General features: G+C 43.9%; 1 protein-coding gene across 1 annotated transcript in view; it reads right to left on the reverse strand.

Annotated features, from left to right (window-relative positions):
* The window catches only part of SFMBT2 (Scm like with four mbt domains 2), a 157,815-nt gene that overhangs the window by 12,622 nt on the left and 119,552 nt on the right, over positions 1-25,641 (reverse strand). Inside the window, exons 11-15 of the mRNA XM_068987562.1 lie at positions 19,881-19,994; positions 14,090-14,132; positions 12,298-12,368; positions 9,496-9,635; positions 3,238-3,347 (exon numbers count right to left, since the gene is read on the reverse strand). Of these exons, the coding sequence (XP_068843663.1) occupies positions 3,238-3,347; positions 9,496-9,635; positions 12,298-12,368; positions 14,090-14,132; positions 19,881-19,994 (478 nt within the window). The remainder of the gene's footprint in view (positions 1-3,237; positions 3,348-9,495; positions 9,636-12,297; positions 12,369-14,089; positions 14,133-19,880; positions 19,995-25,641) is intronic.

Consider the following 25,641-nt stretch of genomic DNA (forward strand, 5'->3'; position numbering starts at 1 on the left):
TTGTCACAAAAGTCATTCACATAAGAGCTAACTGTCTTTTTTCCCCCTCAGGAAGATTCTATATACATTTTGGAAAACATATGTAAATGTCTCTAAATGCAGAGGATAGGAATTCTTTTAACTCCTCCTAAGGTATAGCCAAGCATAGCCTAAATTCTTTCTCCTAATATTCAAAATAATGTAGGTTGATTTAGTAATGTCATACATCAGAAACAAGCAACTTTCTCATCTAGAACTGCTGAAGTGAGCTAACTAGTATGCCGGTTTCCCTTTTCCACAGAGCTATTCCTGCTTTTGCCTTTCAATCCATGTTGTAGACTCATTGTATCACAGACTCATACAGTCTTCAAATAGTTCAATAATCTGTTCTGGTACAAAAGATATGCAGGCATGCTAAGTTACTTCAGTTATGTCGGACCTTTTGTGACCCCATGGACTGCAGCCCACCAGTTGTTGGATAAATAGGCAAAAATTGCTGGGGGAAAACAACAGATGACAGTGCTTATTTTTCTTCTATTTATGGGTCAAATCTTGTCACTACTGTCCATGGGGTTCTCAGCAGTCACGTACAGATGTGAGAGCTGGACCATAAAGAAGGCTGAGTGCTAAAGAACTGATGCTTTTGGACTGCGGTGCTGGAGAAGACTCTTGAGAGTCCCTTGGACTGCAAGGAGATCCAACCAGTCCATCCTAAAGGAAATCAACCCTGAATATTCATTGGAAGGACTGATGCTGAAGCTGAAGCTCCAATACTTTGGCCACTTGATGTTGATGACTCACTGGAAAAGACCATAATGCTAGGAAAGACTCACACTAAAAGGAGAAGGCGGTGGAAGAGGTTACAGATTCCATCACCATTTCAACAAACATGAATCTGAGCAAACTCCAGGAGATAGTGAAGGACAGGGGAGCCCAGCGTGCTGCAGTCCACGGGGTCACATGGAGTTGGACATGACTTAGGGACTGACAACAACCACCTTGTCAATGCCACCCCCACCTTCTTAACAGGTCTTTACAGAAGAGGAAAAAACCAATCAGAACCCCCAGATGTTAAGTGCCAGCATTTGCAAAATCCTATGGATGAAGAGCTCATATTATTTCTTCTTGAGAACACTCTCTGTGATGTTATAATTTGAGGACCACAGCCAAGACAAGTAAATGCATTAAAGCAGCTCTCCTCCTCGCTGAGTTAATTTATTCATGACCAAAAGCATTTCAGCCTTTCAGCAAAATGGGAAGAAGTCATCTTTCCTCCCATTCGCACCGACAAAAACATCAATGTTATCAAGATCTAAAAAAGTTGTCGTTTCACATCAGAAGGGGTGAAGCAACACAGTATTATAAGGGGTGTTCCTGCTGACTATAAATCTCTCATCATTAGCAGCTGCTTTGAGATGCTACTCTGATTCAGACGCTTGAAACCCACTTCAGACGCACATTTTCTCATTACAAGTTGCTATGTAAGATTCTGCTAAGGCACACGCTGTCATGTTTGATATAATCGGTAATACGCTGCCTTTACAAGGCAGCAAGGCTGGGTCACACTGTGTCTGTTTTGATTGTGTCAGGCTGGTTTCATAAAAGCTCTGATCGACTTTGGGAACATGAAAATGAGGGCAAACAGTGCAAAATAAACTCTCCCTGTCATTTTGGGAATTTGGAGCGAGTTTCTGGCTTGCTTATGGAGCCGGGGAGAGCTTAACGGAATTTAAGATTCCTGTACTTTCACTATTTCAATATCCTTGTGTATATTTTAGAGGTATTGAATTTTACAGAAAAAATTTAAAACTAGAAACAAGGGTTTTCTGTGTAAATACTTGCCCCGGTTACCTGCCACCTCTACCAGTAGGAACTGACCTTGGGAGAAAACATTTTACTGTGGCTGCTGCTGCTGCTAAGTCGCTTCAGTCGTGTCCGACTCTGTGCGACCCCATAGACGGCAGCCCACCAGGCTCCCCCGTGCCTGGGATTCTCCAGGCAAGAACACTGGGGTGGGTTGCCATTTCCTTCTCCAATGCTAAGGACCACCAACTTAACTATAGTAGAAAAATAAAGATTATCAGATTTGAAAAAAACATGTTTTGTTTTGGGGGGGCTATAGGTGAAGCTCATTTAAATATTCCTTGGAAAAGAAGGGAAGGGTGAAATATGGTGTCACCCTTTATCAACACGATGCTTCCAACAGCTCAGCACTGTCCTTATTTACATGTATTATATATTCACTTTAACTTCTGTGATTTTGCAGAGTATCATCGGACCTTAGATGACTTTTATTGTATCTAAAATTATAGAGATGCTCAAAAAAGACACAAGGAAAGTTTGAGTGGATAACTAACAATGAATGCAATATAACTGCAAATTTTACCACACCTACACTCAGTCCTTGTGTACGTTAACTCCAGAAAAAAACACTGTTGGCCATAGAAATTATTCAGAATTCTTCAATTTTCACTACTTTCTCTAAAAGAGGACTTAGGTATGCTCTAGCCATTGAAAAGTAGTTCACTGTTTAAAACAGCATCATTTTCCAAATGTTACAGCAAAATGCAGTCTTAGGATACCGTGATATAGGAAGGCGACCAGTGAAAATGTATTCCATTGGAAAAGAATTAAGTGAATATTAAAAGCCCTCTGAAACCATCAAAGCAATTATTAAACATCAAGCTATTTTTGAGAAATGGGTCTTTTTCTATCCATCTCCTCAGGAACTGAGTTCTCACATAGGAAGCCAGTGAGTGTGCTCAGTTTGAGTTCCAGAAACTTAAAGCAAAGCAAATTAGCACCTTTCCAATTAGCCTGTTTCCAAATAAAGTTAGTAACCAACTATATGTCCACCCACTGTGTTTTAACCAAAATCAAACAGAGGTACTGGTTCTTCCTGTTTTTTAAAATTCTCAACTCTAAAGATAAGAACATCTGTGCCTGCTATGGACTTGACAGTATCAGATATTAAGGTCTGTTAATGAAAAATGTATAATAATGTTAGGAGAACGCCTCTCTTTATATAAATGTTTCCCTTTGGATTGAACAATTCATCAGCACATTTTTATTCTGAATATTTAACACAATAAACTGCGTGTAGCCAGCACATCTGTGCGGGGCACCCAGAACTGCAGAACAACAGTCCTTCTGTTGATTCCACTTCTCTGGGCCATGCTGAAAACAGGAAGGACCAGTTTCAAACGGGCAGATAAAGAAAGCTGAGAACCCACATCTTCCAGAATTGAAGACACTTACTTGGCCTTCAGCGTCTCCTCCTGAAAGTTCCAGTGTGGGTCTTCCACCAGCTGTAATTCCCGTAACACCCTCCCAGGCTTGTAAGCTGCGTTGATGAGCATGCTAAGAATCTGTTGGGAAAAACAAGGAATGGCCATGAACTTCAACTGCATCCATTTCTGCTGAAATGAGAAAGCACCCTGCTGACACTTCCGGGGTGTGTGCCCTGCACCTCTATTCAGTGATAGGCTGGATGGAGTCGGAGACGGTATTTTGCAGACTGGCACCAACGATGTCTCCCATCAATGGGATAGGAAGGCAGTGAAATCCAAGGCCTCTGCCTGGGAGAGTGTGTGTCACTGGGGGGCAAGAGGGGTGGGGTGGTCAGCTCTCGCTAACCTTCCAGATTGCAGAAAAACTGGACTGTTTTCTCCAAAGGTTCACTGATCATCCTTCATCTAGATTCCCCTTCAGTACAAGTGGTTACTAAGAATTCCATCTTATTCTTTAAAATATATTTCAAAAGGAATCACTAAGACGGAGATAATAGATGTGTGCCCACACTTTTGAAGCCTGATGGGCTGCCATCTATGGGGTTGCATTCTGTTGGACACGACTGAAGTGACTCCGCAGCACCAGCAGCAAATATCTGTACAGAGGGTTAACAAATTATTTGAAACTCACCTAATGCTGACCCCACTTATGCATATTTAACGTTAGGACAATTCTCAGAGATGAGAGTGTTTCGAAAGGAAGTCTGAGTATCTAATGTCATCTGACAGCTTTCTCAAACTACCCCTTCGCTCCCAAGTCCCAAGTGCAAGAAAATAAGCATATGGCCAGAACCACTGCAATATGCCGAAGGACCAGCTGCTGCCAAGTCGCTTCAGTCGTGTCCGACTCTGTGCGAGCCCATAGACGGCAGCTCACCAGGCTCCGCCGTCCCTGGGATTCTCCAGGCAAGAACACTGGAGTGGGCTGCCATTTCCTCCTCCAGGCATGCACGTGAGCCATCACTACTGGGATGCAGAGCGCAGAAAGAAAGTGAAGGGGCATCACAGCACATAGAGGAACCCTGAGATCTCGGGGCTTGTTCCATGAACCGCCCACTCACTGAAGACCTGCGCTGTGCCGGGTCCCAGAGCGCAGAGGCAGGACACGGAGCCCCTGCTCCCGAAGTCCCTGCCCATCCAGACGAGGAGTGAGCCAGGCTCTGCGTTCACGCACTGTGTTTCGAGTAAAAACCCAGTACAAGAGTGAAAAAAATCTCTTCTGAGGTGGGAGGACACTGGCCGTACTGCTGAAGCACCTACCACTCTGCAGAGGAGATCGGCACACTACCTATGGGAAGGGAACAGAAGACGCGTGCGTGCGTGCGTGCGTGCGTGCGTGCGTGCTCCGTCGCTTCAGTCGTGTCTGACTCTTTTTGACCCTATGGACTGAAGCCCACCAGGCTCCTCCATTCATGGGATTCTCCAGGCAGGAACACTGGAGTGGGTCGCCATGCCTCTCTCCAAGGGATCTTCCCAACCCAGGAACTGAACCCGAGTCTCCTGCAGTTCCTGCAATGCAGGTGGATTCTTTACCGCTGAGTCACCTGGGAAGCCCCCAGCTGAAAGGTATGTTGCAGAAATGTTCAAGTCTCAGTTTTCATGTACCTGGAGTGTTCCAGGATGTAACTGGCATGGTCTGCACCCTGCTTTAATTCTGAAAAACAAAGCTTTCTCATCACTGAGGATTTGATCTTAAAATATTCTTTACTCTCAGCAGTTAGCCTGGCGAGTGTCTTTTTCTCATCTGCGCAGCATTTTGCTGTGTTCCAAGGTGCCTGTAAAGCCTCACCAAGAGAACACAGCTCTGCCAAGCACTCAACGGCCAGAACACAGCAATACAAGCAGTTCTGGTGTGTTTATGCTTTCTCTATTAGAATAATCATCTGGTTTTATTATTTATTGTCAGTACAATTTACAGAAACTGAGTTTAAAAATAAATCCAATTGGCACTGGCTGAAATCACACACCAAGTGTTTATCAACAGACAATAAAATTTCACCCCAGTCTTGTCACTGTGCTTCACGGAGAAAAACCCCAGAGCTACATCTTATTTGTACATCGAAATGCATTTTGTGACTGTGAAAAGCAAATGCCTTCCAGACTTCAATTCAGAGTGGAAACCGCCAGCAATTAAATCGTAAACAGCATGAGATACTGAATAATTTTTCCTATGGCTTCTCCCCATGTCACATCATATGTCTCTAAATTCAACAAGCTCTCTACAAAACCTCGGAATTGTGAGCGGAATAATTTGTGTGTACCTGACACAGTGGTGCATTAGAGTTCTCTCCACGAAAATAGCGAAGTTGACAGCTGTTACAATGACCCAAGTTAGCCTGGATTACTGAAGCTTGCAAAGCATCAGAATTCATGCCACTGTGCTCGACCACAAAAGGGAGCACACAACTTGTCCCCAGATAACCAACAGGGTGTTCACTGTGAGGCCGATGAAACTATTCCCAATAAACTGGCGTGAGACTGGTCTGAGTAACTCAAGGAAGAAACTGGCGCTACAGCAACGTCTCACTGGATTTCTTAGGGTTCATGAAGTGTGTATTTATTATCACAGAGAAGCAATAGCCTTTATACAGCTGGATGGAAGCTTTCCCTCCCTCTCAGGCATATGGGGACACAGCAAGAAGGTGGCTGCGTGCAAACCAGGAAGTGAGTCCTCACCCACCTGCTGGGCTGGCCCCCGATGGAGGACCTGGAGCCTCCGACCCGTGAGCATCCATGTCTGCATTCTGAGCTGCCTGGTCCAGCCCATGGTGCCCTGTGACAGCAGCCCGAGCCCACTGGACACCATCCCCTCCCACCTCATCCTCCCCTTCCTCTCCGCTGGACTGTCACCCTGTGTGTGTGCACTGGGCTTCAGCCTCCCGTCTTAAAGGAGGACAACTACTTTCTCCATCTCTCATCTTCGGCGCCTCGCCTCACTCCTGTCTCCACCGAAGGTAAAACCCTCAAGAACCGCCTACACCCACGGACTCCTCTCTCTCTCCTTCAGCTCCACAGGGGCACAGTGCAACGGGGCTTCCCGGAAACAGGTCTTACCAAGATCACCTGAGATGCCGGCTTTGCCAAGAAGGAGTCCTTCTTGGCCTTGTCCTATTTCACCCCGTCAGCAGCTGGGGGCACTGCCTCCTCTGCAGACACTTCCTACCCTTACTCTCAGGACCCGAGGCTCTTCTGATCCTTCTGTGCACCCCCCCCAAATGACAGTGACCTCAGGCTGCAACTGCTGGACTGTCCTCCTCCACCTATATTCACCCCACAGTGCACCTGGCTGCAAACACTGTCCACACACTAGCAAACCCATGGTCACCAAATGTGTGCTGGACTCTCACACCCATCTCCAACTGGCTGTACAACAGGCAAACCTTCACTTGCCCGAATCACTTACCCGGTCCCACAGCTCCCTCCCCTTGCTGTTAAGGCCTGACTCTCACAGTCCATATCTAGGTCACTAGGAAACCCTCCGTGTATCCAAAACATGTTGATTTATTTGTTTACCATCACTCTCTCTAGAACCTAATCCTCGAGAAATCAGGATTTTCAATGAAATCAGGGGCTTCATTTTGTTCGTTGCTTGATTCATCATAGCTAGAACCATGCCTGTGCTCAATAAATAATTTGGGGTATTTCTTCAATGAATTTCAAGAAGGGCACTGAAATCAAATTATTCTGCACACCTAAAAATTAATGAATGATTGATTCACGCCAAAAACTTGTTTGGTACCATAAAATCTATGTCAGTAGAGGGAAGCTCAGGAGGTAGCACTTGCCACTGATTTTCTTTCCTACAAAATCCTACCCTATGGTACAATGAGAAAATTCAACAAAGGTATCTTCTCTTCTTTATAAAAAAACCTTAACAAGAAAAAATTACATCTTTCCCGACCTTCCTGGACACTGTCTACTTAATTCCTGCGTCACACATTACGTATGTGCTATAGTTTCCATCACCCACATGCTTGGTACACAGTTCTCAGTGGTCAATGTTCAGTATAAAATCCAGAAAATATCGTCCAGAGGCACGTCTGCATCTCTGACTTGTCGACTGACTTAACCAGGTGCCACGTAGGCAGGACTTTTCCTCTTTCCAGTATAACCTGAAATGCCTAAGTCCTTGCTCTGAGGCCATGGGCAGGGGGGAATCAACTCACCCGGGGGGCACAGTTCCTACTCACCTTGACCCCCACCCCTAGCTTCCAGCACAGCACCCACCAGCACATGCTTATGACTCCTGAATTGCTTTGGACCTGTCTAAATGGACAGATGGATCGAGGTACGATGTTTCATTCTCTCCTCGGTTCCCACAGCTAGGAGACTATCTGACATGACAGTAGCTGCTAAGTGTGCAGTAACAGATCGAAAAATCCTCGGAAGGTGTAGATGGGCAAAAAGAAATATACATGGACCATTCAGTCCCCACACCGACTCCTGCACTTGCTGAGGCTACAGCGCTACTACGCCCACAGACACAGACTGAGGGAGATCAGTCTTTGGTCCGCCACCCTCTCAGCACTCAAGACCACACCCCCCTCAACAAATGCCAGCGTGGTGACCACGTGCACAGACCTCATCTACCTCTAGAAGAAGCAGGGGGAAAACAGCCATCAGCCTACATTTCCCAAAGTCTGAGAAACCTTTAACTATGAACACCCCTGATGGCCCGATAAAGCAAACATGCTCTGTCTTTGCTCCAATGATCTCATTCTCTGTAAGTGAAATGCAACCTGAAGCCAAACACAGGTCCAGGGCAGGACTATTAGCATAAAGCCTGGCTTGGCAGACTCACCCTTTTCTTGCACTCACAGAACTAAAGCGCTTGCTTCTTTTTTCTCTCTTTCCTGCCTCATGCATTTTCTGAACATCAGCAAAAAACTAGTTTTGTCACCAAAAAACTGCTCTGGCCTGGCTTTTAAACTTAGCTGCTGGCACCTCTCAGAGAATCAATCAGGGCTAACTACTGTTGACCAAGTATGTAGCAAAGCAAACTAGTCAAGCCTCAGAGAGAGACTGGCTCTAAGGTCCCCATGTTTGTTAACAGGGCCCCCAGGTGGCCACAGACCTCACAATCACGTGGGTGTGACACGGCCTCACAGGGACTTTAAACAAGTACCAGGTTTGTGCCAGTCTCCCGTTCCATTCTGATCGCTGGCAACAAAGTCAGGCACAAATACAGGCAGGGGACAAGGCTGTGGCAAGGATGACCACTTGGCCTGAAACTGCTGGGGGACTTGGGAGCCCTTTCCTGGTCTAGGGGCCTTATTTTACACTGTGACAGGAATTCCCGTGTGTAAGTTGGGCTTGGTTTCTTCCCTGACCAAGTCTAACATCTGCAGGGTCTACAGTCTGTGTCAGCTTAACACAGCTGGAGCTCACCTCCCACCCGGATCTCCCTAAGGCCCTTGAGAGGGGCTGCCCTCCCCCAGCCACCATCTCCCTTTCACTATCAATTTCTCTTCAATGGGCTCCACTCGCCACTTAGGCTGGGCCAGGCCTCCAGTAATTTGGGGATGTAAAACATGAAGGTGATGGGTCTAAAGAAAAGCAGGCCTAAATAAGAACACAGGCCAAGCGCCAGGGACAGGGTCCAGGCCCCAGGACTCTCTGGACTCAGATTTCTGCACTTTCCAGGCCTGGCCCTGTGGTCCGCACGTTCAAGGCGCTTCAAGCGTTCCTTCCCATGATTCCGCTGACGCTCCAGGCTGCTCAGACGGCTTTTCCGATCCCTAGAGTGGGCGGCCCCCTTCCCTGAGCCCAGGCCCTGTTGCTGATACAAAGCCCAGCTCACGCAAGTTTGTTCAGTGGCTAAATGGATGGATAAACAGACCCCTCGTGCCCAAGGAATTACAACACCCTCATCATGGTGCAGGTGATGTTCTGGACATGCTTTTTTGTCACAAAAACAGGAATGGGACTATACGAAGGTTCAAGACAGGTCACCTTTTTAAACAAAAAAGTGATGACCCACCAAAGATTTTACTCAAATCTAGTGAGCGTGTCCGCTGACTTGGGGAGGGAGGAGCACCCCCTCCAATAGAAGGGAGTCTTCCCGGGCTGGAACACTGTTCCCATCTGTGTATGACTGCCTTCAGCGTGCAGGATGGAGAGGAAGGGGGTGCTTGGCACATGAATGGACCCCAACTCCTGTGACTCCCTCAGGGACCGTGCCCAACCCCCTACTGCCCCACCGTCTGTGGCTGTGGACGAGCTTTACCTCCTTAAGGACCAGCACACATTTGCCTGGCCCCACCGACTGCGGCAGCTCGGCGATCCTGCCCTTGTTGAGGTAGGGGCCCGAGAAACACCGGTGGTTGATGAAAAGCTGAGGACAGCAGTACTTCCCGTTCACCGTTCCTGCGCGGAAGAGAAACACGGTCGAGGCTCCAGGACCCACAGCTTAGCCCACCACACCAACCAAGTTACCCAGAGGTGCCTTGAAACCCCCCATCAGAATGCTTTACACCCCCATGCTCTGCGAGTCCCCAGTGTACAGCACAGTGACTCAGCTATCCACATACACATAGCTGATGATGCTGACCCGTCACTAAGTCGTGTCCAGCTCTTTGCAGCCCCGTGGACTACAGCCTGCCAGACTCCTCTGTCCATGCGATTTTCCAAGCAAGAGTACTGGAGTGGGTTGCCATTTTCTTCTACAAGGGATTTTCCCGACCTAGGGATCAAAGCCACGTTCCTGCATTGGCAGGATTCTTTACCACTAAGCCACCAGGGAAATCATATATATATATCTGTTCTTTTTCAGTCTTTTCCTTAAAAGTTATTACAAAAACTGAATATAGCTCCTCGTGCTTCACAGTGTCTGTCAGTTACGTACTTTATATATGATAGTGCGTATATGTTCACCATTGCCCCACACCCAGGCCAACACCAGATACGGCAGGGCTTCCTCATTTTGCCAGTCCCAGGGACATGAGCTGTGCCTCCCAGGGACTTGAATATGCATTTCCCTCATTGCTCTTTCAGCTTAGAAGGTGAACAGGCAAGGTGTTGATTTAATTGTGTCTCAAGGTGCCACAGGGAAAAGCAGAACTAAACGGTAAGGTGTCAGTGGAACCCATCGGCCATCTACACACACGGGATGTGGTCACTGGACCAGCTGAGATCCACCCTCTCCCACAGCTGCTCCGAGCCAAGCTGCACTAACAGTGGTCTTTCTGTGCAAAAACTTGTTATTGAGGGAGTAAGACTGACATATATATACAAAGAAGGCTGAGCACCAAAGAACTGATCCTTTCGAAATGCGGTGCTGGAGAAGACTCTTTATAGAGTTCCATGGACTGCAAGGAGATTAAACAAATCAGTCCTCAGGAAATCAACCCTGAATATTCTTTGGAAGGACTGATGCTGAAGCTCCAATACTTTGGCCACCTGATACAAAGAAGTGAACCACTGGAAAAGACTCTGATGCTCGGAAAGACTGATGGCAAAAGGAGAAGGGGGTGGCAGAGGACGAGATGGTTAGATAGCATCATTGACTCAGTGGACATGAATTTGTGCAAACCCTGGGAGATAGTGAAGGACAGGCGAGCCTGATGTGCTGCAGTCCATGGGGTTGCAAAAAGCTGGACGTGACTTAGCGACTGAAAAACGACAAATTAACATATACACACATATATACATGGAGATCCATGTGTAAAACAGAGAGCTAGCGGAAGGCTGCTGTATAGCTCAGGGAGCTCTGCTCAGTGCTCTGTGATGACCTAAAGGTGGGACTGGGGGGAGGCAGGAGATGTATGTATCCATATAGCGGATTCATTTCATTGTACAGCAGAAACTAGTAACACTGGAAAGCAATTATACCCTAATTAAAAAATAAGTTTTAAAAACCTTGTTATTCATTTGGGATGGTGATTTGATAGTCCAGGAAGCTTTGTTCTCATAGGACTTTAACTGAGAACCAATAGGTGAGGGGGGAGATACGTTATTTTTCCAAGTATAAGACAGAAGGAGTCAAATAACAATTACCGACTCTGAAAGATGACATGGTTCTTTTAAAATCATTCTGAAGTTTGAATTTTATAAAAAAGGCAAAAAAAAAAAAAAAAAGAAGTCCACAGCTACATTTACATGGAAATTCGAGGGTAGGATTACTCTGCCCAGCTCTTTAGAAAAAACAATCTTAGCAAGTCTACTCATAAAACTGCTCTCTTTACTGCAAAGAAAACTTTGACTAATAGGATTCTTCCATGGTACACAAGTTTTAATCTTGGGTTCAGAGTAGACTTCCTTTTGGCTGGAAAATAGAATACTTAATCAAATATATTATTTAATGTACAAACATGTCTATAATCAGATTTGTAATCCAAAGGTAATTCACATTTATGTTTTTAAAAGTTACTGTAAGACACAGGACTTTGTACATTAAAAAAACATATTATTCCCAACCAGCCACTCAAACAAGGTTTTAGGGAACAATTCAAAAGCCTACGGGGACTTAAAGATTAACCACTAGTGTAAAAATGCAAGGGTCACTGGCATAAATGACATAAAATGTCCAAAAAGAAATGCCTAATAATATTTCCAACTCTTTTCCAACATGATTATTCCTGATACACAGTTCTAACTGGACATGTAATTTCCAAGTGATGCGTGGACCCAGCTTCTCATGCCAAGCAAAGTGTCTCTAGCTACTGACCAAGAAACAAAAAGGGAAAGACACCGAGAATATAGCTTAGAAAAAAATTTTAAAGGAGTAGGTATCTGTAAAAAAAGATAGTTGGCTCGAAGTTGAGTATTTTCATACTGACCTAAAAATATATCAAAGTTGAGTATTGTCATATTGACCTAAAAATATACCCATGTCTCCACTCACAGCAACGCACTGAGAAGGGCCAGGGCATCCTGCTGGTGCTGCTAAGTCGCATCAGTCGTGTCCGACTCTGTGCGACCCCATAAACAGCAGCCCACCAGGCTCCGCTGTCCCTGGGATTCTCCAGGCAAGAACACTGGAGTGGGTTGCCATTGCCTTCTCCCAGGGCATTCTAAGCAGCTGATTTACCTGTGGCGTCCAGGTGAGGGAACAGACAAAGGTCGTGAGGTATTTTCTCAACAGGCACTGTGGATGGTGATCTGTGGATAAAGGAGAAACGCCCGTGGGTCCCAAGCTACAGAAGAAACCAGTACCTTCCAAAGTCTTTTCATAACTTACAGGAATCTAAGCTATGAATATGTAAGACACAATGCGTGCATGGATAAGAACAGGTAAGATCATCGGGGGGCAATTCTTAACAATAATTCCAAGGAGCCTGTAGGTCACCCGCCCCTCGAGGGAGTCATCACTGATCTCTGAGGCTCCTCTAGGTCACTTCCTGGGCATGTCGCTTGTTAAAGAATGTCCTCAATCATATTTAGGACATGCAGAAACGTCAGTTTGCACTGACTTTCATTAAAGTCAGATTTTCCCTTATTAATGACTTTATTCTGCTGACTTTTGATTTCTGGGGTCCGTGCGTGTATGGGTTGAGGCCACACTGAAAAGTAGATCCTCAAAGAAAAATCTCAAAATTGACGATTCTTAAAATGTGAAGTAGGCTTATTAGTCTAGGACAGAAGTCTGTGCTGCTGTTCAGCAAAAAGTTGCTGAACAAATATAAAAACTATCACCCAAGGGGAAAAAGGCAAATTGGGTTTCCAGGAGATGTACAGGTTGATTTCATAGAAACTGCACAGATGAACAGTTACGTAAACTCCAAGTAAATAGTAATAAGGGCTCTTAGTGGGATCATCTATGGCGCTGGGTCTCAAAGCGGGCTCCCCAAGCTGTCAGATCAGCATTACCTGGGAGCCCGTTACACGTGGAGAAGCTGAGGCCCCATCACAGACATCCTGAATCAGAAATTCTGCAGATGGGGCCTGGAGACCTGTGTTTTTTAATAAGCTGTCTAGTGACAGATGCAAGTAAAGGAGAAAACTGCTGATCCACAGGCTGCAAATTTAGGAGCCATGAATTCAAACAGAGATTCAATGAGGGGGGCTGTTATTTTAGCTTTTACCTCTCTATTTCAGTGTTATCCACATAAAACTGGAGTCAGACGATTAGCCTGATACACTGTTAGAAATATACTCAGAATACCCGTGAAACTGTTATTCACATCAAATAACAATGAAGCTATTATTTGATTTTAAGTTTAAACTTCAGTACGTGAAAAAAGAAGCTGCTTTCAACTCCCTTTCCATCAATGTATTAAGAAAGCAGACTGACTCAGTAAGGGATGTTTACCGTGGTGTATTCCAGACATTTATAAACATGGTACCAACAGCGACAGTTTTCCAAAAATATACAGCCAGTAGGTCCACACACTACAGAACATCCCCTTCCTCATAAACTTTGGCAATGGAGGGCCCACACATCTTCATGTAGACTCTAATTTAATTTAATAGGTATTTTACAAAGGAAAGCACTGAGGTACGGAGTAATAAAACAACCTTCTCCAGCTGACCGGGCTGTAAGGGGGCAGAGCTGAGGCCTGGAGAGGCAGCTCTGTGGGGGCCCTGGGGCATTAAAGACCTGGAGAACTGTCGCAGAGCACCCTGACCAGAACGCAGGACCGTGGGCATCCTTCAGGTCAGCTACGCTGGGACGAAAGTGAGAGGTTACAGTCTGGAAAAGAAATTCCTTAAGAAGCAGACCCCACGTGTCCTGCACAAAACAGACGCTCAGTACATGTTTTCCTGTCGCCTTGACCCCTGCGCTAGGCCGGGACCAGCTCTCTAACAAAAGCAGCCCTATTTCTATCCTCTTTAAAGATACTTCATAGCTTATCATGGAGTTTTTGTGAAAAAACACTTACTGTTTTTCTGGCTGCACAACTGCGATCTTCCTCTTCTTTTGCGCTGTAAAACAGGCAAAAGGGGGGAGGGGAAAGAAAACCGACTTTAACAGCGAGTTGGGAATAAGCATTTTTTTTAACGGCTCCATAGGTATAGAACTGTGTCTGTTTTTAAAGTAACAATTTGAAAACTGAAAAGTTACTTCATTCCGGCCACAATTTTATCTTCATCTCTCCCAGCACAAAAAAGACTTTGACTTTTCAGAAATGAAATCTAAAGAGAATTTAGTACATTTTACCTTATCACTACATGGGCTACTTTATTCTAAAATGTGCTTCTAATAAAAAGAATACACATATCAGACCTCCCAGGAACACAGCTGGTGAAATGGACTGGTAGAAGCACTGATTATCCAGATGACTTTTCCCCTCAGAAAGCGTGATAAGGCAAATAATTTTACCATTGCAGCATGCTCCCAAATTAGGATTAGAGGCATGTTTATAAACTACAACATTTTATCATTAAAAAGCGGATTGGTACCTAGCAAATATATACGTCTGTCAAACGGTGACAGAAGCCACCCAACAATAACCTGAGGTTAAGAATATCTCCAGGTTACATTTAGAACTGGCTGGAATCACCTTCACAAAGACAGACCAGAGCTTTCGGCATCTACTAACTCAGGCATAGATAATCCTGCATCTTCCAATATTAGGAAAAATCAATGCTCACAGAATTTCTAAAGCTGTCGGAGTCTGGCAGGTTTAATTAGACTTTGCCTCTTCAAAGCAAAATGCGTGTATGAGAAACACCACGAGAACACAAATAAACAAGAGAAACAGTGATTCAAAATTTCACCTCTTCTTGATTTTATTTAGTATCCAATTCCAGGACCGGCAGACCTCAGAGATACTGTGGGTTTGGTTCCAGACCACCCAATAGAGTGACTATCACAATAAAGGAGTCGCGGGAATTTTCTGGTTTCCCAGTGCACGTAAAAGTTATGTTTTATAAGTCTACTATAAATCTGTAGTCTATAAAGTGTGTATCATAATAATATTCTGTCTAAAAAACAGTGTATATACATTAATCAAAAATACTTGATTGTTAAATGCTATCATCTGAGCGTCACTGAGTTATAGTGGTGACATCCAAAGGTCACTGATCACAGATAATGACAACAAATACAATAATGATGAAAAAGTTAGAAATACGGCAAGAGTTACCAAAATGTGACACAAAGACACGAAGCGAGAAAGCATTGTCGGCAAAGTGGTATCACAGGCGTGCTTGATGCAGGGATGCCTGAAACTTTCAATGTGTAAAAACGACCTGTGACAACAAAGTCTGCCTATAATTACTATGAGAAAGTACAAACTCTGTGACCTCTAAAGGGGAAGTTGAGTGTGCAGACTACGTTGCCTAAGTCGGTCTTTGTTAATTAGGGTGAGATGCCCAAACTGTGTGATGTCTTGATGAGAAGCCAAACACAACTGTCTGGGGAAAAGAGACGAAACGTCACTGTGTTCACCTTAACCTGCATGGGCTTTCACCCAGAAAAACTCAAAATGCTCCTCCCCTCCAAAGCCAGTGCAAGAGGAAGGGAGAGGGCCAGGACACGAATTTCTGTCTGAGGCACAAGCAGGCACGGAGGATTGGATCTAAACCTGTAGAGCATGGGGAGGACCTGCCCAGGGCTGTGGGGGCTGACAGCCAAGGACCCAAGACATTTCAAGTGAGAATAAAAGACAAAGAAGGCCCTCAACGCTGAAATCATTATTCTAAGCTCATAATTTTAGAAGTATTTTAAACTGACGGCAAGACGTTACTGTCATTGGATGAGATTCAGTATGCAGTACTGGGTACAGGGTAAAAGAACCTCTTAGAATCCACCTCTCTCTATAGCTTGGGCCCCTACTTTATTCACATGAATAACCCCATCTGACACTTGGTGAGAACTGTTAAGTTTCTTGTGTCCTTCAAAATTTCTCAACCTCAGCAAACAGGAGGCCGGCGACGGCAGGGAACTCTCTTTACAGCAATATTCTGAGCATCTACGTAAATGAACCTCACGGGAGGGTGCTAAAAAAAAGTTAGCCAACATACAAATTAATAAAGAAAACATTAGAAATATCTAACCTATTTCACAAAAAATTAAAAGCCTTATATTTAAGGACAAACAATTTTAAATACTACTGTTGACACATTAGGGTAGAATTATAAATGCTAAGATTTATTATTGAATGAATTATCATATACTATAAATATTTTTTAAATGGTTACCATTTCAGGATAATGACCTACAACAATTTATATTAAAACACACACTTGTATATATTTAAGTGGTATGTTTGTGAGTGCATGTATGTGTGTATGGGATGCTGGGTTATTCTGACTACTAATATGGTTTGATTTGGTACTTTTGTGATCAGAAGGATGTAATGTAATGCCCCCTTCAAAGTCCAATTGAAATCTCACTGGTAATTTAATGCCAAGAATCAGTTCAGGTCAGTCTCTCAGTCATGTCTGACTCTTTGTGAGCCCATGGACTGCAGCATGCCAGGCTTCCCTATCCATCACCAGCTCCCGGAGCTTGCTAAAAATCATGTCCATCCAGTCAGTGATGCCATCCAACCACCTCAACTTCTGTTGTCCCCTTCTCCCTCCTTCAATCTTCCCCAGCATCACGGTCTTTTCTAGTAAGTCAGTTCTTCGCATCAGGTGTCTAAAATATTGAGGTTTCAACTTCGGCATCAGGCCCTCCAATGAATATTCAGGATTGATTTTCTTTAGGACTAACTGGTTTGATCTCCTTACAGTCCAAGGGACTCTCAAGAGTCTTCTCCAACACCACAGTTTAAAAGCATCAATTCTTTGGCGCTCAGCTTTCTTGATAGTCCAACTCTCACATCCATACATGACCACTAGAAAAACCATAGCTTTGACTAGATGGATCTTTATTTTCAAAGTAATGTCTCTGCTTTTTAATATGCTATCTAGGTTGGTCATAGCTTTTTTTCCAAGGAGCAAGCATCCTTTAATTTCATTGCTGCAGTCACCATCTGCAGTGATTCTGAAGCCCAAGAAAATAAAGTCTGACTGTTTCCACTGTTTCCTCATCTATTTGCCATGAAGTAATGGGACCAAATGCCATGATCTCAGTTTTCTAAATGTTGAGCTTTAAGCCAGCTTTTCTCACTCTCCTCTTTCACTTTCATCAAGAGGATCTTAAATTCTTCTTCGCTTTCTGCCATAAGGGTGGTGTCCTCTGCATATCTGAGGTTATGGATATTTCTCCTGGCTATCTTGATTCCAGCTTGTGTTTCATCCAGCCTGGCATTTTGCATGATATACTCTGCATATAAGTTAAATAAGCAGGGTGACAACCTACATACAGCCTTGACGTACCCCCTTCCCAATTTGGAACCAGTCTTTTGTTCCATGTCCGGTTCTAACTGTTGGTTCTTGACATTCATACAGATTTCTCAGGAGGCAGGTAAAGTGGCCTGGTATTCCCATCTCTTGAAGAATTTTCCATCGTTTGTTGTGATCCACACAGTCAACGGCTTTGGCATAGTCAATAAAGCAGAAGTAGATGTTTTTCTGGAACTCTCTTGCTTTTTCGATGATCCAACAGATGTTGGCAATTTGATCTCTGGTTCCTCAGCCTTTTCTAAAATCAGCTTAAATATCTGGAAGTTCACAGTTCATGTACTCTTTAAGCCTGGCTTGGAGAACAGTAAGTATTACTTCCCTAGCGTGTGAGATGAGTGCAATTGTGTGGTAGTTTGAACATTCTTTAGCATTGCCTTCCTTTGGGACTGGAATGAAAACCGACCTTTTCCAGTCCTGTGGCCACTGCTGAGTTTTCCAAATTTGCTGGCATATTGAGTGCAGCACTTCCACAGCATCATCCTTTAGGATTTGAAATTTCTCTACCTGAATTCCATCACCTCCACTAGCTTTGTTCGAAGTGATGCTTCCTAAGGCCCACCTTGGCTTCTCATTCCAGGATGTCTGGCTCTAGGTGAGTGAGTACACCATCGTGGTTAAATGAGTCATGAAGATCTTTTCTGTACAGTTCTCCTGTGTATTCTTGCCCCCTCTTCCTAGTATCTTCTGCTTCTGTTAGGCCCATACCATTTCTGTCCTTTATCGTGCACGTCTTTGCATGAAATGTTCTCTTGGTATCTCTAATTTTCTTGAAGAGATCTCTAGTCTTTCCCATTCTATTGTTTTCCTTATTTCTTTGCACTGATCACTGAGGAAGGCTTTCTTATCTCTCCTAGCTAGTCTTTGGAACTCTGCATTCAAATGGGAATATCTTTCCTTTTCTCCTTTACCTTTAGCTTCTCCTCTTTCCTCAGCTATTTGTAAGCCCTCCTCAGACAACCATTTTGCCTTTTTGCATTTCTTTCTCTTGGTGATGGTGTTGATCATTGCCTCCTGAACAATGTCACAAATGTCTGTCCATAGTTCTTCAGGCACTCTATCAGATCTAATCCCTTGAATCTATTTGTCACTTCCACTGTATAATCGTAAGGGGTTTAATTTAGGTCATACCTGAATGGTCTAGTGGTTTTCCCTACTTTCTTCAATGTAAGTCTGAATTTGGCAATGAGGATTTCATGATCTGAGCCACAGTCAGCTCCCAATCTTGTTTTTGCTGACTGTATAGAGCTTTTCCATCTTTGGCTATAAAGAATATAAGCAATCTGATTTGGGTGTCGACCATCTGGTGATGTCTATGTGTAGAATCTTCTCTTGTGTTGTTGGAAGAGGGTGTTTGCTATGACCAGTGCATTCTCTTGGCCAAACTCTGTTAGCCTTTGCCCTACTTCATTCTGTACTCCAAGGCCAAACTTGCCTGTTACTCCAGGTATCTTTTGACCTCCTACTTTTGCATTCCAGTCCCCTATGATGAAAAGGACATCTTTTCTGGGTGTCAGTTCCAGAAGGTCTTGTAGATCTTCACACAACCGTTCAAGTTCAGCTTCTTCATCATAACTGGTTGGGGCATAGACTTTGATTACTATGGTATTGAATGGTTTGCCTTGGAAATGAACAGAGATCATTCTGTCGTTTTTCAGCTTACATCCAAGCACTGCATATCAGACTCTTCTGTTGACTCTGAGGGCTACTCCATTTCTTCTAAGGGATTCTTGCCCACAGTAGTAGATATAATGCTCATCTGAGTTAAACTGACCCATTCCAGTCCATTTTAGTTCACTGATTCCTAAAATGGCGATGTTCACCCTTGCCATCTTCTGTTTGACCACTTCCAGTTCATCTTGATTCATGGACCTAACACTCCAGCAGCATCGGATTCACTTCCATCACCAGTCACATCCACAGCTGGGCATCGTTTTCACTTTGGCCTCATCTCTTCATTGCCAGGAATAGTTAAGTGTTTATGTCAGTAAATTATTGGAACCAATTACAATTGGTTTTGGGATAAACCTTTGGGGTAAACCTTAGGAGAATAAGTTCTTTCTCAGATATAATCATACAAATGTATAGTACTTAGCTTAAACTTTTTCATGAATTGCATAGAAACAGGGAGTAAAGATCCCAGACGCTCATTTCCACCTTGTCACTGTGACTTGGTTTCTCAAGCTGGGAAATGCCTGCAGACATTCATCTCACGCAGACACTTACAGGATGAATGAGACAGAAGTCCTGGTGTTCTCTGCAAAACTGAGAACACTTTTTGATTTTTACAGTTTGGCTCCACTCTCTTTACCAAATTGCCTATTTATTCACCTAAGTCCCAGAGATGCCCAGCAAGGCTCCAAGTGGGGCAATACTCACAGGCTGTCTTGTGTGGTGTAGTCAGAGGGTAGGAGTTGGCCTCACACCAACCCACAGGGAAGATGTCCATAGATTCAACGTCCACGATGAACTCTGGAGCCGGGCTCTGCAGGCCTGTGGGGAGTCGAGACAACAGGTGCGAACAGGTGTTAACAACAAAGACACAGGAGGAGGGGGAATCAGAGCGGCTCTGAGCACGGAGGGGGAGACTGTTCTGAAAGCTGAACCCAAAGCCATCAGTATTTTACGACAGATACAAGCGCCAGAGAGGTCCGGTAGCAGGAGTTCACAGGATTCACAAGAAGGGGGGCTTGGAAAAGACATACTTTCCCCTGAAAACAAGAGAAAGGGGAAGGATGATTGGGGACAACTGTAGCATCTTTCTTTCCTAAGAATGGCTCTGAAGCTAAAGAAGGTAGTCCAGCCTGTGGGGTGGGGGCACCAAGACATTCTTCACCCAACACCAAGCAGAGGTCAACCTTCAACCAACAGAAGTTAAATGTTCCAGTTAAAAGGAACTGGGAGGGTTCAATGACGCTGGTTATAAGCAGTGAGCATCAAAGCACAGTTCCCTAGGGGACATGCTCCTTTATCCTTTGACCACGTCACTTCTTCTGAATTCAGACTCTTGCCGTGTGACACCGAAGTCACTTAGGCAGGAGAGTCTCTTTGGTGGGGATCTGCCTTCGTATCATAGTCAAAACGATGCCTTGTGTTAAGTCGGCATAGCAGCTGAGAGACCCTGAGAGAAAAGATCTGGACACAATACGAGCAGAGGTTCCAAGGAACTCTGGTCACTGAGAGAATAAATCTGGGACCCTGCAAACTGGTAAAGAGAAGGAGATTCTGCACCAAATCAACAGTCCTTTAAAAGCACCCTGTGAGGAAAGACACTCTTGAACCAAGAATCAAAAGGTAAGAAAGAGCTCTATTACACTCTTGAACCAAGAATCAAAAGATAAGAAAGAGCTCTATTAATGGAGGGACCCCCTGGCCCTGATCACTTAATCTTGCTGTGCTTTTGGTTTCTTCACTGGGAATCAAAACAAAAGTTAACACTCTTAGAAGCTCCATCACACACCAAGCGATCACACATCACCTGGTGAATTCTGAATCGCACTTCCCCTCCAAAACTTAGCTTCTGGAAGCTCAATACCAGTAAACATAAAATCTCCTCACTATTTCAGCAACACTGGCTCCCAGAGTCCATTATTTGACAAACCTAGGTACCAGATATAGCGCTAAAACCTAACTTTGGTGTACACAAAGCGCCTGGAACATGGACAGCAGATGCTTATACACACATGACCTCCAGTCATCACACTGAACTTCTGATGTGTTCTCAGAGAAAGTCATTACTATGGTTATCAATCCTAACTTCTTTTTCACTGAATTCTCCGATAATTTGAAAGATACATAACCTACAAGAATGCAAGCAGGTTTATAGGGCTTAGGTTCCAACACACTTGAATGACTAGAAAGCATTTCCACCCTGCATTAAATGACTCAACCAACATTTAACTAATCTGCTAAAGAAATCATCAAAACTGCCAAAACAGACAAAAGCTAAAGAAACTCCCCAACTAGCTTCAAATACAAAACTGATCTTTTCTTGTCGAGAAGCGCACTGGATTCGGCAGATGGGCCAATGAAAAGAGTCACCGAGCTGTTTCCTGTTACACAGGGCACTTCCTCATCTCCATGCTCACAAAAATACAAAGATAGAGCCTATTTCTCAGCTACTCAGCAATTTTGCTAACAGGCTGAATTCATCCACTACATACAAATAGTAGATGTGTTTAGGTACAAATCAGATTTTCAAGGTCAAAGTCATACTTCAGGAGGGAGTAGAAAGTGACCTTTATAGATTACTTCTTCCCATCTGCTAGTTCAGACATCACATCATATTAGTGTGCTTTAACATACACACTTCTGTAGCAATATAAACATTCATATATTTCTTTTCCTAAGAATCATTTTGCTTTTTATCTTATTTTCGGCTGTGCTAGGTCTTCACTGCTGCATATGGGCTTTCTCCAGGTTTCTCTCTTGTTCTGGTGCCTGGGCTTCCGTAGTTGCAGGGCACAAACTTAACTGCCCAACAAAAGGCACGTGGGGTCTTCCCAGATCAGAGATCAACCCACATCACCTCCAATGGAGGGTGGATCCTTAACCACTGGGCCACCGCTCCTCTGTCCATGGGATTTCCCAGGCAAGAAATACCTGAGTGGATTGCCATGTCCTTCTGCAGGGGAAGGATGCCCTGCACACTGGCTGGTGGATTCTTGACCACTGCGCCACCTGGGAAGCCCCTAACCTCGTCTAGCGCTGACACTAATAGTCGGATGGGCTCAAGTGTGCAGTGAGAAGGATGAGCACTGAAAGACAGAAAGCAGGACCCAGCATCCACTCCGCACCGTCCATCTGCAGACGCTGCCCACAGAGCGGGATCTCAGAGAAGCCCTCACTCGTCTCAGCCCTGGAGCTGAATTCCTAAGGAATCAACACACAGCAAAACTAGCTGACAAGAGCTACACAGGTTAGGAAACCATCAGAAAGAAAACGACAGAAATGGGATTAAACGTGTAAGTGGAGGGAGAGAGCCATGGATGGTGAACTCTTAGGACACTCACTCTCGTGCAGGTACTTTTCAAAGAGTTTTATCCTTACGACCCTAGGAGATCAGATGGTTTCACTCCCATTTTACAGATGAGTAAACTAAGCTGAAGCTCCAATGCTCACACCTGATGCAAAGAGCCAACTTACTGGAAAAGACCCTGATGCTGAGACAGACTGAGATCGGGAGAGGAGGACAGCAGAGGGTGAGATGGTTGGATGGCATCACTGATTCAGTGAACGCGAACTCGGGCAAACTCTGACAGACAGGGAGGCCTGGCGAGCTGCAGTCACGGGGCCACAAAGAGCTGGACGAGGCTCAGTGACTGAACGACGACGACAAACTGAGGGTCAGGAAAACATCAGACGGCTGGTAAGAGGGGATCTAGGGCTCAAACCCAGGCAATCTCGCTCCGGAGCCTAGGAAGGCATTCAAGGCAGGTTCGTGCGGAGAACACGGTCAGTCAGAAGTCACACCGAGCACAACAGCAGCCTGAAAACCCAAGCTCGCCTTTGGTTCCTACTGCAAAGCCTTCTAGGGAGTAGATCTTCCTCCTCAGCCTCCCATCAAATTCTTCCCCCAATATCCCCATTTCGCTTAAGAAAACCAGAGCCAGGGCTGTTGCTGCCCACCCAGAACCTCTGCAGCTGACTGGTGGTCTCCAAAGCCTGTTCACAGACAGCGCCCCCCGCCTCCTTCTTCAGATCTGCAAGTCCTATATATACATATATATGTCGATATATACCCCATGTATACACATATATACACCCATATATATATCCATATATATACCCTCATGTATATACATATATATATACACACCCATATACACATACATACATATACTCACCCATATATATACACACCTATATATATATACACACACACATAACCCATATATACATACATATACTCACATATATACATATATATACCCATATATATATACACACACCTATATATACATACATATATATACCCACCCATATATATACACACACCTATATATATACACACATAAACATATATAAACACACCCATATATATGTATATATATACACACACCCATCTATACACATACATATATACACACATATATGTATATACATATATACACACATATATGTATATACATATATACACACCCATCTACACATACATATATATACACACATACCTATATATACACCCCATATATATATATACACACCTATATATACATACATGTATATACACACCTATATATGTATACATACATACACATACACCCATACATATATATACATGTATATATATACACACACACGCATATATATACAAACGCATTATATAAATATACACACACGCACACACATATATATTGTGTGGACCTGCATGTTCAGTCGCATCCAACTTTCTGTAACCCTAGGGACTATAGACTACCAGGCTCCTCTGTCCATAGGATTTCCCAGGCAAAAATACTGGAGTGGGTTGCCACTTCCTCCTCCAGGGGATCTTCCCGACCCAGGGATCGAAACTGTGACTCCTGTGTCTCCTGCATTACAGGTGGATTCTTTACCACTGAGCCACTGGGGAAGTCTTATACATAGAGACACCCATAATATCCCTACATATATATACACACAGCCATAGATACACACACACATATATATACAGACCCATATGTACACATACACATATATATACCAAGCCATAATATACATGCATATATATACACATTCATACATACACATACATATATTTACACACCATATATATATATATATACACACACACCCATATATATCTATATCTATATATATATAGATATGAAGACCTACAAGATTTTCTGGAACTAACAACCAAAAAAGATGTCCTTTCCATCATAGGGGACTGGAATATAAAAGTAGGAGGTCAAGGGATACCTGGAGTAACAGGCAAATTTGGCCTTGGAGTACAGAATGAAACAGGGCAAAGGCTAACAGAGTTTGGCCAAGAGAACGCACTGGTCATACCAAACACTTTCTTCCAGCAACACAAGAGAAGACTCTTAACCATGGGCATCACCAGATGGTCAATAGTGAAATCAGAATGCTTATATTCTTTGCAGTCAAAGATGGAGAAGCTCTATACAGTCAGCAAAAAGAAGACAAGGAGCTGCCTGGGGCTCAGATCATGAAATCCTCATTGCCAAATTCAGACTTAAATTGAAGAAAGTAGGGAAAACCGCTAGACCATTCAGGTATGGCCTAAATCAAATCCCTCATGATTATACAGTGGAAGTGAGAAATAGATTCAAGGAATTAGATCTGATAGACAGAGTGCCTGAAGAACTATGGATGAACGTTTGTGACACTGTACAGAATGCAATGATCAAGACCATTCCCAAGAAAAAGAAATGCAAACAAGCAAAATAGTTGTCTGTGGAGGCCTTGCAAATAGCTGAGGAAAGAGAAGCTAAAGGTAAAGGAGAAAAGGAAAGATATACCCATCCGAATGCAGAGTTCCAAAGAACAGCAAGGAGAGATAAGAAAGCCTTCCTCAGTGATCAGTGCAAAGAAATAAGGAAAACAATAGAATGGGAAAGACTAGAGATCTCTTCAAGAAAATTAGAGATACCAAGGGATCATTTCATGCAAAGACGTGTACAATAAAGGACAGAAATGGTCCTAACAGAAGCAGAAGATATTAAGAGGTGGCAAGAATACACAGAAGAACTATACAAAAAAAGATCTTCATGACCAAGATAACCACGATGGTGTACTCACTCACCTAGAGTCAGACATCCTGAAATGTGAAGTCACGTGGGCCTTAGGAAGCATTGCTACGAACAAAGCTAGTGGAGGTGAGGGAATTCCAGTTGAGAAATTCCAAATTCTGAAAGATGATGCTTTGAAAGTGTTGAACTCAATATGCCAGCAAATCTGGAAAACTCAGCAGTGGCCACAGGACTGGAAAAGGTCAGTTTTCATTCCAATCCCAAAGAAGGGTAATGCCAAAGAATATTCAAACTACTGCACACTTGCATTCATCTCACACGCTAGCAAAGTAATGCTCAAGATTATCCAAGTCAGGCTTCAACAGTACATGAACCGTGAACTTCCAGATGTTCAAGCTGCATTTAGAAAATGCTAAGGAACCAGAGATCAAATTGCCAACATCCAC

This window comes from Capricornis sumatraensis, chromosome 15, assembly GCF_032405125.1.
Source record: "Capricornis sumatraensis isolate serow.1 chromosome 15, serow.2, whole genome shotgun sequence".
Taxonomy (NCBI): Eukaryota; Metazoa; Chordata; class Mammalia; order Artiodactyla; family Bovidae; genus Capricornis; species Capricornis sumatraensis.